This window comes from Salmo salar, chromosome 04 (genome assembly GCF_965601325.2).
Source record: "Salmo salar chromosome 04, fSalSal1, whole genome shotgun sequence".
NCBI lineage: Eukaryota > Metazoa > Chordata > Actinopteri > Salmoniformes > Salmonidae > Salmo > Salmo salar.
Window position 1 is genome coordinate 46,927,814 of NC_138294.1, and position 13,039 is coordinate 46,940,852.

The following is a 13,039-nucleotide window of genomic DNA, read 5'->3' on the forward strand; positions in this document are numbered from 1 at the left end:
AGTGGCCAGACAGAAGCCACTCCTCAGTAAAAGGCACATGACAGCCCGCTTGGAGTTTGCCAAAAGCCACCTAAAGGACTCTCAGACCATGAGAAACAAGATTCTCTGGTCTGATGAAACCAAGATAGAACTCTTTGGCCTGAATGCCAAGCGTCATATCTGGAGGAAACCTGGCACCATCCCTACTGTGAAGCATGGTGGTGGCTGCATCATGCTGTGGGGATGTTTTTCAGCAGCATGGACTGGGAGACTAGTCAGGATTGAGGGAAAGATGAACGGAGAAAAGTACAGAGAGATCCTGATGAAAACCTAATCCAGAACGCTCAGGACCTCAGACTGGGGTGAAGGTTCAATTTCTAACGAGACAACGATCCTAAGCACACAGCCAAGACAATGCAGGAGTGGCTTCGGGACAAGTCTCTGAATGTCCTTGAGTGGCCCAGCCAGAGCCCAGACTTGAACCCGATCAAACATCTCTGGAGAGACCTGAAAATAGCTGTGCAGCGACGCTCCCCATCCAACCTGACAAAGCTTGATAGGATCTGCAGAGGAATGGGAGAAACTCTCCAAATACAGGTGTGCCAAGCTTGTAGCGTCATACCAAAGAAGAGTCAACGCTGTAATCGCTGCCAAAGGTTCTTCAACAAAGTACTGAGTAAAGGCTCTGAATACTTACTGTATGTAAATGTTATATTTCATTATTTATTTTCAGAGATGTTTTTTTTTAGAAAAACCCACTTTTGCTATGTCCTTTTGCGGTATTGCGTGTAGATTTATGAGAAAAAACCCACAATGTTATACATTTTAGAATAATGCTGTAACGTAACAAAATGTGGAAAATGTCAAGGGGTCTGAATACTTTCCGAATGCACTGTAAATCTAGTGACACTTGAAACTTGAACATTGGTGAATGCAGCCATAAAGAATACCCAAAGAGGACTGACGTTCTTAAAAATCCTGATGTATCTGCTCTCCTAATCCTCTCCGAAAGAGAACGATGTTAGACCAGCGACCTCTGCAACATCATGCCTCTAACAAGACAGGAAGGCAGTAAAAGTTTACATGTAAAGAAAGATGTGCAACTGTTCCATATTATGTTTTATTGCATTGATCATGCTCTGTCGTCACTTACAATATGCTCCTTTCAATCTTTCCCATGGAATTGTACTTCCTCTTCTGTTGTTTACTGTCTTGAATGAATTCGGACACCTCTTTCTCCATCTGAAAAAAAGAGATGGCGGTAAGCTAGGTTGATCTTTACCCACAAAAGACCACAACCATTGAAGAATTAGAAACAATGCAGGGGTTTTGGAGCTGGGTTGTCCAAGTTACTGACTGGACATTGATCTGGGTGAGCAGAAAATAACCCCACAGACAGAACATAATCATTTGGCCTGCAGGCAGAGCCTCTCACCCTTTTCCTGAACTCTGCTTTCTTTTTCTTCTCATCCTGCTGCATCTGCTTCCTTCTTGCTGCCTGTTCTGTTGAGGGATAGAAAACAAGGTTATATTATTCAATTGTTTTAATACTGAAAATATAGGCCTATTAATGTTCATATGAGTAGAATATATATGAATATATCTCCTATACCACTGACTTTTATTGACGAAAAATAACTTTCATTATGTTGATATGATATGGTTTTGGATTTAGTACGGTTGAGTAAATATGAGGATCATATGCTATAGATGTTTAGGTGTAATTCACATATCATTTCCCTGATTAGGGACTACTAGCATAGCCTGCATGTGATTTACATATGAACTGTACCATATAATATTCATTATTATCAACTAACGCAGACTGTGAAAGAGGTGGAGATGCTTTGCATGAACAAACAGCTTCCCACGCAGCACTTCAATTAAGGATAATTTTGGCCAATGAGTGGACTAAAATAACAGTTTTTTTTTTTTTTTACCAATCGGAGACATCTTATTGATTGAAAAAGGATGCAATTCACCACAAGTGCAAATACTCGTATGTGACTGGATACTTTTCTGTACAGATGATAAGGAGGTTGGGAATACCACGTAAGGGATCCTGTAACTTTTCATTACAATCAACTAGTTACAAACGAATTGAGGAAAAATGACTATAGATTGACATTGCTGATACCTCGGTCCCTTCGTCGGGTCTCTTTGTCGCCCACTGTTGGAGGTTTTTCCACTGATTTTAAGATCGAGCCTAAGAGGTCCGCCATCTTGGACTGAATGATCACTACCAGAGGCACGTTGTTTAAAAACATTCGTGGGGGGTAATACGCATGCGCATATCAACAGAAAGAATATTGAAATAAAATCAATTTTTATTGGTCATGTATACAGATTTGAAGATGCTATCGCAGGTGCTGCGAAATGCTTGTGTTTCTAGCTCCAACAGTGCAGTAGCTAATACATAGAAAAAAGAAAACAAACTATACACGCATAATCCAGAAAATAAATAGAAATGAAGAAATATTAAAACCAGCAGTCAGAGACCTGAATGTAAATACAGTATATATACATATAATGGTGTGTCCGGCTGTCGGTAATAATACAAGAAACGTTCTAAGCAAATAATGTAAGAAATAACACAACAACAAAACAAAAAAAGATGCTAGCCAATTCTTTGTTAGAATAATCAACGTAACAGGCTATTTACTGTGGCCTTCTATGTCTGGACAAATCGTTGGTAGTGAATGTACTGAAATAATATATGTTGAATCAACTTTTATTGTTTTGTTTCTTGAGTTTATTTACTGTTGTCTGATGGCCAATCTACACACACAAAAAAAACGCAGACAATAAATTGCAATATTCATGTTAAACAGCTTGTATCAATGAGAACATATTTTTTTCATTAAATAAATATTAAAACATGAATTAAATTTGAAAGCATTACTATCCCTTTACTTTTCATGAATAAATAAACTAAGCGATTGATCAGTTGAAGGGAGGATGATGTCCTATTGTACAGGTCAAACTACGTTTGAAAAGAGGAAATCTGTAAACAGTTGTGGAGGCCAGAAGTCTAGTATACCATGCAGTCTGTAGACGGATGCTTTATAGAACTTTGTTGACATTGTATCAGTCAATGTGATTTCTCTGTCAAGCAAATGGAAGGAGCAGCAGGTGAAGAGCTGGACAAGCCCCTTGTCTGGGAGTCAGACAGAATCTGATCTGTCAGTTTAGATCAGTTTGTTCTGTCTAAATAAGACCTGGTGGAACTTGAAGGTGCTTGAACGATGGAATCTGACAGAAATGCTGGTTTTCCAGTCTGTGCAGTGCATGTTTTTCAGAGTCCTAACACAAAAAGCTGTCATCATCTGAAACACAACAGAGCCTACTGGTCTGTTACCTTGATGTCTCTCCCTCCCCACTTCTCTCTTTTACTCTGTAAAGGTCAGACATCCAGCTGTCTCAGAGTGTTTACTTCAACACAGAGGAACTGAGCAGAAGGAGAGAGTCCGCCGAGGGGAGTAGGGTTGACAGACTGGTGACAGAGAACAGACTGAAGGGGGAAGATGAGGAAGTAGACAGAGCGCATAGAGGTGATGTGACATGCAGTGAGAAGGCAGGCAGATTCACCAGGCCACATCTGTGCTATTGCTGGCCATTAGTCACTCACATTGTGTCTGCGTCCTGTGGAAAACAATCAATTCCATAAGGTTGAGAAGAGCCTGTAAATGCATTGGGAAAGGTTGTGGGTCCATGAAGGTGTGGCTTTTTACATTTGAACAAAAAAACGACTACTCTATAAGTATGTGGATTGGGAGGTTGGCATTTATTGGGATGAATCTTGTCTTGGAGGCAGCTCTGCAGGGTGGTCACTAGCTGGCCTAGCCTCAAATCTGATGTTAAACATAACCCTAACCACACTGCTAACCATATGCTTAACCCTTACATTGAATTAAGACCAAAAAGCAAATTTTTGTTTTCATGATTTTTTTTTAACGATATAGACGATTTGGACTTTGTGGCTGGCTCATCTAGTGGAAACCGCTCAGCTTTGCCTCCAGGACAAGATTCATCCCAATACATTTCAAACTGCATTGGGCAGAAATTCATTAAGAAAATTGGTGCTATGGTTTCAACAGAAACCACAGGCTGAATTAACTGAGACTTGCAAAGAGGGAAGAGAGATAGAAAAAGAAGGAAGGCATAGAACAAGGGGGTGACAGGCACCTGGATAATGTACTGTGGTCTTAACAATGTCCAGGGGCATGGAGATGGTGATGAGTGTTAGTGGTGACCAGTCCATCTAAATCACACTGGCACGAGGTGGCAATGATGAATGTCTGGTCATCTCCAAAATATCCCTGTCCGTTGCTGCCATGGTAATGATTCTCTTGAGGTTCCCTTCACTCACGGTTGTCAGCAAAATGCAAACCATCTTGCATTTTTTTTCTCTGCTTACACAAAAAAAGGATGAGCAGAACCCTTAATGAGTGACTGTGTGAGATGAGCAAGTAATTAACATCAAATAATGCATATAAGAGATGCATTCAATAGAAAACCACTGGACGATTTTCTCTAACCTGCTCTTAGCATGCCAATGAAATACTGCGCAATATTGCAAAACACTTTTTTTAGCCATTTAATGGTTTTTGTGGGAACATGGATATACAGAAGCTTGACATGATTTTAAATCAATGCAAAATCTTTACTTGATTTTCAGCTTTGCCAAAAGGCAGGCAGACCATGATAACTACTGTGTGTGCGTGTGTGTGGCCCTGCCAAGCTGCCGGTAGATCTGGTTGCATGACCACCAAAAGACATATGAGGTATAATTTTCTTCTGATATTTTAAGGGCAAGCATACAGTAATACATTCAAGGATTCTTTGTCTTTTTTCAGTTTTTTGTTTCAAGACAGTAAAATATAACTTATGCAGGCAAAGTTAGTCTTAAGGAGCGATCTAGGCATGTATGTACATTAGGTGGATGCTTTTCAGTTCCACTTGGAGCCTGTTAATAAAATACATAAACACAGAACAAAACAACATGTCAATCTGGTTAGATCTGTCGTTTGCTCACTTCAGAATCCAAAAATGTTCCTATTCCAATATTCCATATTCTAGTATTTACATACACCAGTGATTTGAACACAAACAAACCAGTATCAAAAGAGATCAATCATCAGTGATGACAGGGGGATAACAAGTGTGGTACAAATCTCTCTCATCCCAAATTCACTAGTGCCCTGGAGCGTTTCCCGAGCCTGACCACAAACCAAGGGTTTACATGAGAGGTTCACATAGCAGGAGTACGTCCTGATACTAGGAGTAATATCTACATGTAATTAACAGAAGTTAAATAGAGACGAAAATGGACTGAAAGTTCTAATACAATTGGGAAACAATAATCATATTTGGTAAGGAAAAACTACAATGAACTACAGAAGTAGGCTAAGCAGCTGGATTCAGGCTGCCCACTGAAACACCCAATATAATCTGCTTCCAACACAACACTGTCTAAATCTCATCCCCAGGGAAGTGCAAAAAAGCACATTGCATTTAATCAAAGTCTAAATTATTATTTACAGTCACCTCCAGAATTATTGGCACCCTTGATTAAGATGAGCAAAAAAGACTGTATAAAACTAATAATACAAATACTCAACTATGTATATTGTATACTCCTGTATACTTTATACTAATACAATTGGTCAGAGAAGGAGATTGACTATTAAGTAAAAAAACAAACATGAAAAAGATAGGGGCATCCCTGTTTTCAATACTCTCGTGGCCAAATACCTCTATTTTAACGTCATCCAACAAATGTAAACGCCTGGAGTTTGCTTAACAACATTGGCGATTGGATTGGAACCGGTGCTATGGTCAGATTACATGAAAATAGAGCTCTTTGGCCACACGCACCAGTGGTGGGTTTGGCGATGAAAGAAAGATGCATATGTGAAAAGTACCTCATACCTACTGTAAAATATGGTGGTGGATCTTTGATGTTATGGGGCTATTTTGCTTCCACTGGTCCTGGGGCCCTTGTTTTAAGGTCAACGGCATCATGAACTTTACCCATTACCAGGATATTTTAGCCAAAAACCTGGTTGACTCTGCCAGGAGGTTGAAACTTGACCACAAGGGGATCTTCTAGCAAGACAATAACCCCAAGCACACATACAAATAAACAAAGAAATGGTTAATTGACCACAAAATCAACATTTTGCAATGCAATGGGGTTCAAGTCCAGAGACTGAAATGGCCATACAATTTATAGCCATCTCAGTCTCTGGAGTCGAACCCCATTGAAAACTTGTGGTTTAAAATGAAGAGGGCAGTCCATAAACACAGACAAAGGATATCAGGATCTGGAAAGATTCTGTATGGAGGAATTGGTCTAAGATCCCTCCCAATGTGTTCTCCAATATCATAAAACATGTTAGAAAAAGGCTCAATGCTGTTATCCTCGGATGGGGAGGGTGCAGGAGTATTGAAAACAGAGATTACAATACTTTTGACCCCCATCTTTTTAGCAAAATGATTACTTGTTAAACAAAATCTATTCTCTGAGAAATAGTATTTTTATAAAATTATATAATTTCCCCATTTCTTTTGCGTACAATATAGCTCAGTATTTGTCTTGTTATTTTATAAGGTCTTTTATGCTCATCTTTATCAAGGGTGCCAATCATTTCTCAATTCAGACACACTTGAGTTCACTCTGCTACCTCTCTCTGTCTGACTCATTCCCAGTGAGACAGAACACACAGAACATTATGGGGCGAACGTTGCACTTTGAAGACAAAGGAATTCTTCATGTAAAGGTCATGATTTGCATGTTAGGTGGCCTCATTTGAAATGTTAAAACAAAGCAACAAAAACACATTGAAAGATCGCTAGTTTACCACAGTGGGTTGTACCCCACTGTCTAAGGCTGAGGAGGAATTACCTACAGTACCTTTCATTAGGGGGTCCACTCTCCACAGTCTTTAGTGGATGAGTAAATAGGCTCTTCCAAACAAGCAGGAAAAGCCTTAGTTGTCATTGTTATTGACGCAGAAATTGCTTTGATGTGGAGGACAATACACATGTCACACAGACACAGACCCTGTCAGCGGGCTTGCAGAGAGTAATTAAAGTAAAGCTCCAAAATGTGCCCGCCAGTGCAGAGATTGGATCAGCCCGTCCCACCTGCTAGTGCAAAAAGACTGCTTCGAGGGGCACTGCAAATCTACACAAACCACAAAAGCCATGCCACGTTTACACCCTGCTTGGGCTGGTCTCTCTTAAAGGGACATGCACACAGTTTACACACAGAGAAGACACCTAGGAAGACACTGCTGTTAAAGGACACAGAGTGACGGGCCAGTCACATAAGGAGATGACAAGCCAGACACCTATGTGCTGCTAACCTTTGGCTCTCTGCTGGGTACTAAACGTCATAGCGACTCACTAACTGTGGGGAAAGAGCGTCGTATGACAGCACCGGTCACACAGTCAATGGGAGAGTGCAGAGCTGTGTCTCAAGTTGCTTCATGGCATCAAAAAGTTCTCATCTCATTGTTGATAAAGGAGAGTGCAGTTTGCTTGAAGATACTGAGCGCCTCCATTTAACTACCTCCTATCTCCAACTTTACCCTCATTGGTCTTTCTGGAAGAAACCAAACGCTCCATGATTTGGCCTCGCATTTACGTCATTTAGCAGAGACTTTTATCCAGAGTGACTTACAGAGTTAAGTGCCTTGCTCAAGGGCATATCGAAACGGTTTTTCACCTAGTCGGTTCAGGGATTCAAACCAGCGACCTTTCGGTTACTGGCCCAACACTCTTAACCACTTGGCTACCTGCCTCACCTTCTGTTTGTGGACATTATCAGTCAGTGAGGGATCTGTAATATATCTGATCTAATCATTGTTTTTGCACATTAAAATATAGATTTTTTTTCATACATGATACAATGCAATGCGCCGAATGGATATGCGCAAATACTGGAAGCACAATGTTGCTGAGGACATGCAGGTTGTTGATTATACTGGAGGGTGAAAGAGCGATGTTCCTCGACGTCATCACCTTTTCGTCATCTTTCTCTGACACTGTCCTTTACTCCATCAGTTCCTCTTCATGCTCGCGACTCTTTCTTGGAGTGGGGCTTGTTTCCCAAGAGTGAGTCAATCTCAGCCACGGTCTGAGGAGTCATCTGTGAAATAAGCTGCAGGCATAACATGGAATGTCAGTTTAGGACTAGGACATAATGGTTTGGTGATTGCTTGCTTGTTTGCTTAATCTAAAATGGAATCTTAAGTGACATTAAGGATGCCTAAAAACACAGACTTTCTGTATTATATAATTATTTGTTACATTTCATGCTTATGACAATGTCATTAGTTTGAAGAGCTCTGATTGAGTGTTCAGTGAAAAGTGTAAAATCAGAGCGGTATGATGTTGAGGGGAGGGTTGTTACCCTAAGGGCACCCAGGTTTTCCATCAGCTGGTCAGTATTGGAGACACCGAGCAGCACTGAGCTCACTCCCTCACTGCGCAGACACCAGGCTACAGGAGGACAGAGAACAAGGAGAGAACACTGAGAGGGATCAGAGATGGAGGCTGAGTTGATGTGGCAGATTGAGGCTTTCTATTTAAGTCTGTGTTTCAATTCGAAACGGTATGTTAGAGTGTCAGACAGAGACATTAGGTAAACAGAGATGGACAAAAAACAGAGACGCATGTACAGACACACGCACGTCGTCCATACCGATGGCTAGCTGTGCGGCGGTGCAGCCTAGTCTGTCGGCCATTAGGTGGAGCTCTTTGATCTTGGCCAGCTGCTTGCGTCCCTCCTCACTGTTGACCCGCTCCTTCAGCCACTGGTAACCCTGCACCAATATTAGACAGAACAAACACAGAAATATTTAATTGTGTCATCCACGGTTGTAGGCCTAATGGACAAAAAGTGGGATAGAAACTAAATCATTCCAATCAAGTAGAAAACACAGGAGAATATCCACTAATGAATGAATTGTATTTTGTCTGGAGAACTCACTTTTATGTTAGCCCTGGAGATGTCAGGTACACCCTCACTGTACTTCCCTGTGATCAGTCCACACGCAAGGGGAGACCAGGTCATTGCCCCTACACCTAGACAAGAGAGGGAGAGAGAGAGAAAGAGAAATAGAGAGAGAAATAGAGAGAAAGAAAAGAGAGCGAGAGAGAGAGAGAGAAATAGAGAGAAAGAAAGAGAGAGAGAGAGAGAGAGAGAGAGAGAGAGAGAAAGAGAGAGAGAGAGAGAAATGACAATGTATTAAGAGTTCTCTGCAAGCAGCATTGTGAGGACATCTGGCGCTGTTCGCTGGACTGTGGACGACTGACCTATCTTGTGGTAGAGCTCAGGGAGCTGCACCTCCACCTTGTCCCTCTTGAAGTAGTGATACTCAGCCTGCTCACATACTGGTGGGATCAGGTTAAACTGACGCGCCACTGAGTACGCCTCCTGGTGGCAGGGAAACAGAGTAACACCATCACCCCAGAGCACCAATGGCCTTGCGCCATTGCCTAACAGGAGCAGGTGTTGACTGGAATGTATTAGGTAACAGGGAGCGATAACAGGGGACTCACCATGATCTCCATGGGACTCCAGCGAGAGGTGCCCCAGTACATTGCCATGCCCTGATTTATTACAAAGGTCATGGCCCGGACTATCTCTGCAAATGACATGAACCAACTTGTTACACGCTGGTAATAAACATACTGTAACAACACAGCTTTACATGCTTAGAATGCAAACCTCAAGACACGTTTTCGAGTGCATATTACACACCATAAAGGGTTGGGGGCAGAGCAATGAACACATGACAATGGAGTAGTAGGACTGGTGTGACTGTGACTGACCTTCCATAGGGCTGTTGACATCATTACGGTTGGCAAAGACCATGTCCACATAATCTAACTGGAGTCTGGACAGGGATCCTCTCAAACCTGCAATGTAATGGGCATCATCGTCATCACCGTCCTTATTGTCATTCTTATCATCGTCGTCATCACCATTGCCACTGTATCCTTAATTTGATTGTACCTTCAATGATGTGCTTTCTGGAGAGTCCCCTTTCTGTCTCCGCCCTGTAGAGTGATCGAGTTCCAGTATAGTCAGGGGATAAATAGCAACAATACAGAGGCACTTTGCCAGAACAATGGAGAAATAATGACAGTTATATCTGGCATTCCCCCCCCCCCCAGGATACTTACTGCCCTCCCCAATAGATCTTGGTTGTCACAACGTAACTAGAACGCCTGCCAGTGAAATGGGAGGAGAGGTTAGAGAGCACAAGAATGAAATAGAACGTATCCTTTCACGACACAGTAATACGATGACAACCACAGAGAAGCTAAAAGCATTTGAAAAAAAGATCCAATCTATGTTAAAAAACGATGTCTGTCTGTGCTTATGAAATGTGAAAAGCAAAGTTCACAGAAAAAATATGTATGATGTAGTATAACTAGACAGACAGCTCCTCATATGCAGATGAGTCACATTAGAAGTATGGTTCAAATCACCTCCATCCTTTCTTCTTGATGATGTTCCCTAGGGTGATTTCAGCCCTGTGGAGAGGAGAAGACGTGATGGAATGACAATATGAACAAACGGGAATAAACAGTGGGGAGACTGAACGATGGACAGAAAGAGAGGGAGTGATAGACAGAGGCAGGCAGAGTGTATAGAGACAAAGAGAAGGAACAGAAGAGAGCAGTGGAGGATGGTGCACAAAGCTGACCTGCCGGAGGCATACACCTCTGCTGTGTCAAAGAGGTTCACCCCGGCCTCATAGGCAATGGTCATCAGGTTCTCAGCCATCTGAGGGGACAAAGAGAGAGAGAGAGAGAGAGAGACTGAGACAGAGAAAATTAGGGACAGACAGAGAGACAGACTGAGAGATAGAGACTGGGACTGAGAATGAGAGAGAGAGAGAGAGAGAGAGAGAGAGAGAGAGAGAGAGAGAGAGCGAGAGAGCGAGAGTGAAAGAGACACACACTTTACCAGACTTCACCAAAGAAATTGTGAAAAACAGACATTGTCATCATACAAGAAACATGCTGTAGAGGAGACGGACCCACTGGTTGCCCTCTAGGTTACAGAGATCTGGTAGTCCCATCCACCAAACTACCAGGTGTGAAACAAGGAAGTGTCTCAGGGGGTATGCTAATTTGTTATAGAGCAGACCTAACTAACTCTATTGAATTAATAAAAACAGGAACATTTGACATCTGACTAGAAATGTATAAGAAAATTATCTCCACAGAAAAAAATGTTCTCCTGTGTGCTACCTATATCCCCCCACTAGAATCTCCATACTTTAATGAAGACAGCTTCTCCATCATAAAGGGGCAGATCAATCATTTCCAGACCAGGGGAGGCTCCTCAGAGGAGGAAGGGGAGGACCATCCTCCTCAGTGAGTTTCATAAAAATGATATGTTAGCTAGCTGGCTATGACTATCCAACACAACACTGAAACTCTTCAAAGTCAAGATAAGCTTTTGGTTGAACTAATTTATTGTCACGGGGGCACGCCGGTGTAAGTACTAAATGACTTACTGACTGTACACTGTAACGTTAGTGCATGATTGTAACGGGTTTACTAACGCATTCGTTCTATTAGCTATGTTGACTGTGACGTTACTTTAGCTAATATGGTGACAATGATGTAAGCTGTGTGTAGTGGTTATGATATGGTTTGGCTTGGAAAGTTTTTTTGGCATGGTCACATACAGCTGATGTGTTGTGCATTGAAGTCCACAAGCGAAGGGAAAAGGTGAGAGGAGGAGAGCGCATAGATGCGAGAAGGAATACAACATGGCTGCTATGAAAGTGCATTGTGTTTACGCATGATCAGGGGGGTATTTATTCTGCCGATTCTGTAGAACAACGTTTCTTAAACGTAAGCAAACTTTAAGAAAAGGGGATAAACATATATTAATTTGAATAGAAACAATATTGAATAGAAACAATATTAATTTGAATAGAAACAATAGAAAGTCTCATTTGCAACTGTTGGACTAATGATTACACTCTGAATGTATCACTGTCTGTCACCTCAACATTTTCTCTCGACCTGTGTGCACCTACGTGGTAAACTTTCATTCATAGGCTAGGTTGTAGCAACCTCATGGTGGCTATAGAAAACATTTTTTAATCATGTTGTAGCCTAAACCTATTGCTGTTACAGTGAACTGGGTGAATGGAATATGAATGAGAGTCATCTAATATACTGTAATAGAAATAAGGCTATGCTCATGAAAAGTAAAAATCGTCTTCCCTATTCTTAAACAGCACCGAGCGCCACTGTTCCAGACCCAGGGACATGTACTAGTCTTTGACGACCTAAACGCCAGAACTGGACAAGAACCTGACACCCTCAGCACATAGGGGGACAAACACCTACCTGGAGGTGACAGCATTTCCTACCCAATATGCCCCGCAATACACAGCTACGACAAAACAACCAACAAAAAAACAGGTCATAACTCCTGCAGTTCTGTCGCACGCTGGGTCTGTACATAGACAAAGTAAGGCTTTCTAGGGGACTCCTACAGTAAGTACACCTACAGCTCATCTCTTGGTCACAGTACTGTAGACTACTACCGACCTCAACCCAGAGTCTCTCAGATCACAGCAAAATCACAGTCTACTTGAACAGAGCAATACTCAATCATGCGACATCAAAGCCAAATAAACTGCATACTATTAAGAAATGCTATAGATGGAAGGAAAGTAGTGTGGAAACCTACCAGAAAACAATAAGCCAACAACAAATTCAATCTCTTTTAGACAACTTCCTGGACAAAACGTGTCACTGCAATAGTGAAGGTGTAAACTTGCCAGTACAAAGCCTCGATAATACATTTGACCTCTCAGCTTCCCTATCAAATCTAAACATTTCAACCAGACAATCTCATAAAATTAACAACAATGACAAATGGTTTGATGAAGAACACAAAAACCTAAGAAAGGAATTGAGGAACCTTTCCAACCAAAAACACAGAGACCCAGACCCAGACTCCTACAGAAACCATGAGCCTACAGTTTCACCATGGTTTCACCAAAGCAGTACA

The 13,039-nt window shown here is 41.7% G+C and overlaps 1 protein-coding gene across 3 annotated transcripts in view; it reads right to left on the reverse strand.

The window, feature by feature from the left end:
* Positions 1 to 2,288: 2,288 nt before the first annotated feature.
* The window catches only part of LOC106603097 (voltage-gated potassium channel subunit beta-3), a 29,695-nt gene continuing 18,944 nt past the window's right edge, over positions 2,289 to 13,039 (reverse strand). Inside the window, exons 4-15 of one of the 3 annotated variants that reach the window (XR_014392150.1) lie at positions 10,704 to 10,783; positions 10,486 to 10,530; positions 10,177 to 10,221; positions 10,007 to 10,050; positions 9,823 to 9,909; positions 9,550 to 9,635; positions 9,304 to 9,424; positions 8,978 to 9,072; positions 8,690 to 8,810; positions 8,399 to 8,487; positions 6,896 to 8,146; positions 2,289 to 4,388 (exon numbers count right to left, since the gene is read on the reverse strand). Coding sequence is in view for 2 of the 3 variants with exons in the window: in XM_014196306.3 (XP_014051781.3) it covers positions 8,057 to 8,146; positions 8,399 to 8,487; positions 8,690 to 8,810; positions 8,978 to 9,072; positions 9,304 to 9,424; positions 9,550 to 9,635; positions 9,823 to 9,909; positions 10,007 to 10,050; positions 10,177 to 10,221; positions 10,486 to 10,530; positions 10,704 to 10,783 (903 nt within the window). In the remaining variant the exon portion in view is untranslated. Of the gene's footprint in view, positions 4,389 to 4,560; positions 8,147 to 8,398; positions 8,488 to 8,689; positions 8,811 to 8,977; positions 9,073 to 9,303; positions 9,425 to 9,549; positions 9,636 to 9,822; positions 9,910 to 10,006; positions 10,051 to 10,176; positions 10,222 to 10,485; positions 10,531 to 10,703; positions 10,784 to 13,039 lie in introns of those variants that run through there. The other 2 variants (XM_014196306.3, XM_014196308.3) reach the window with 2 other exon arrangements.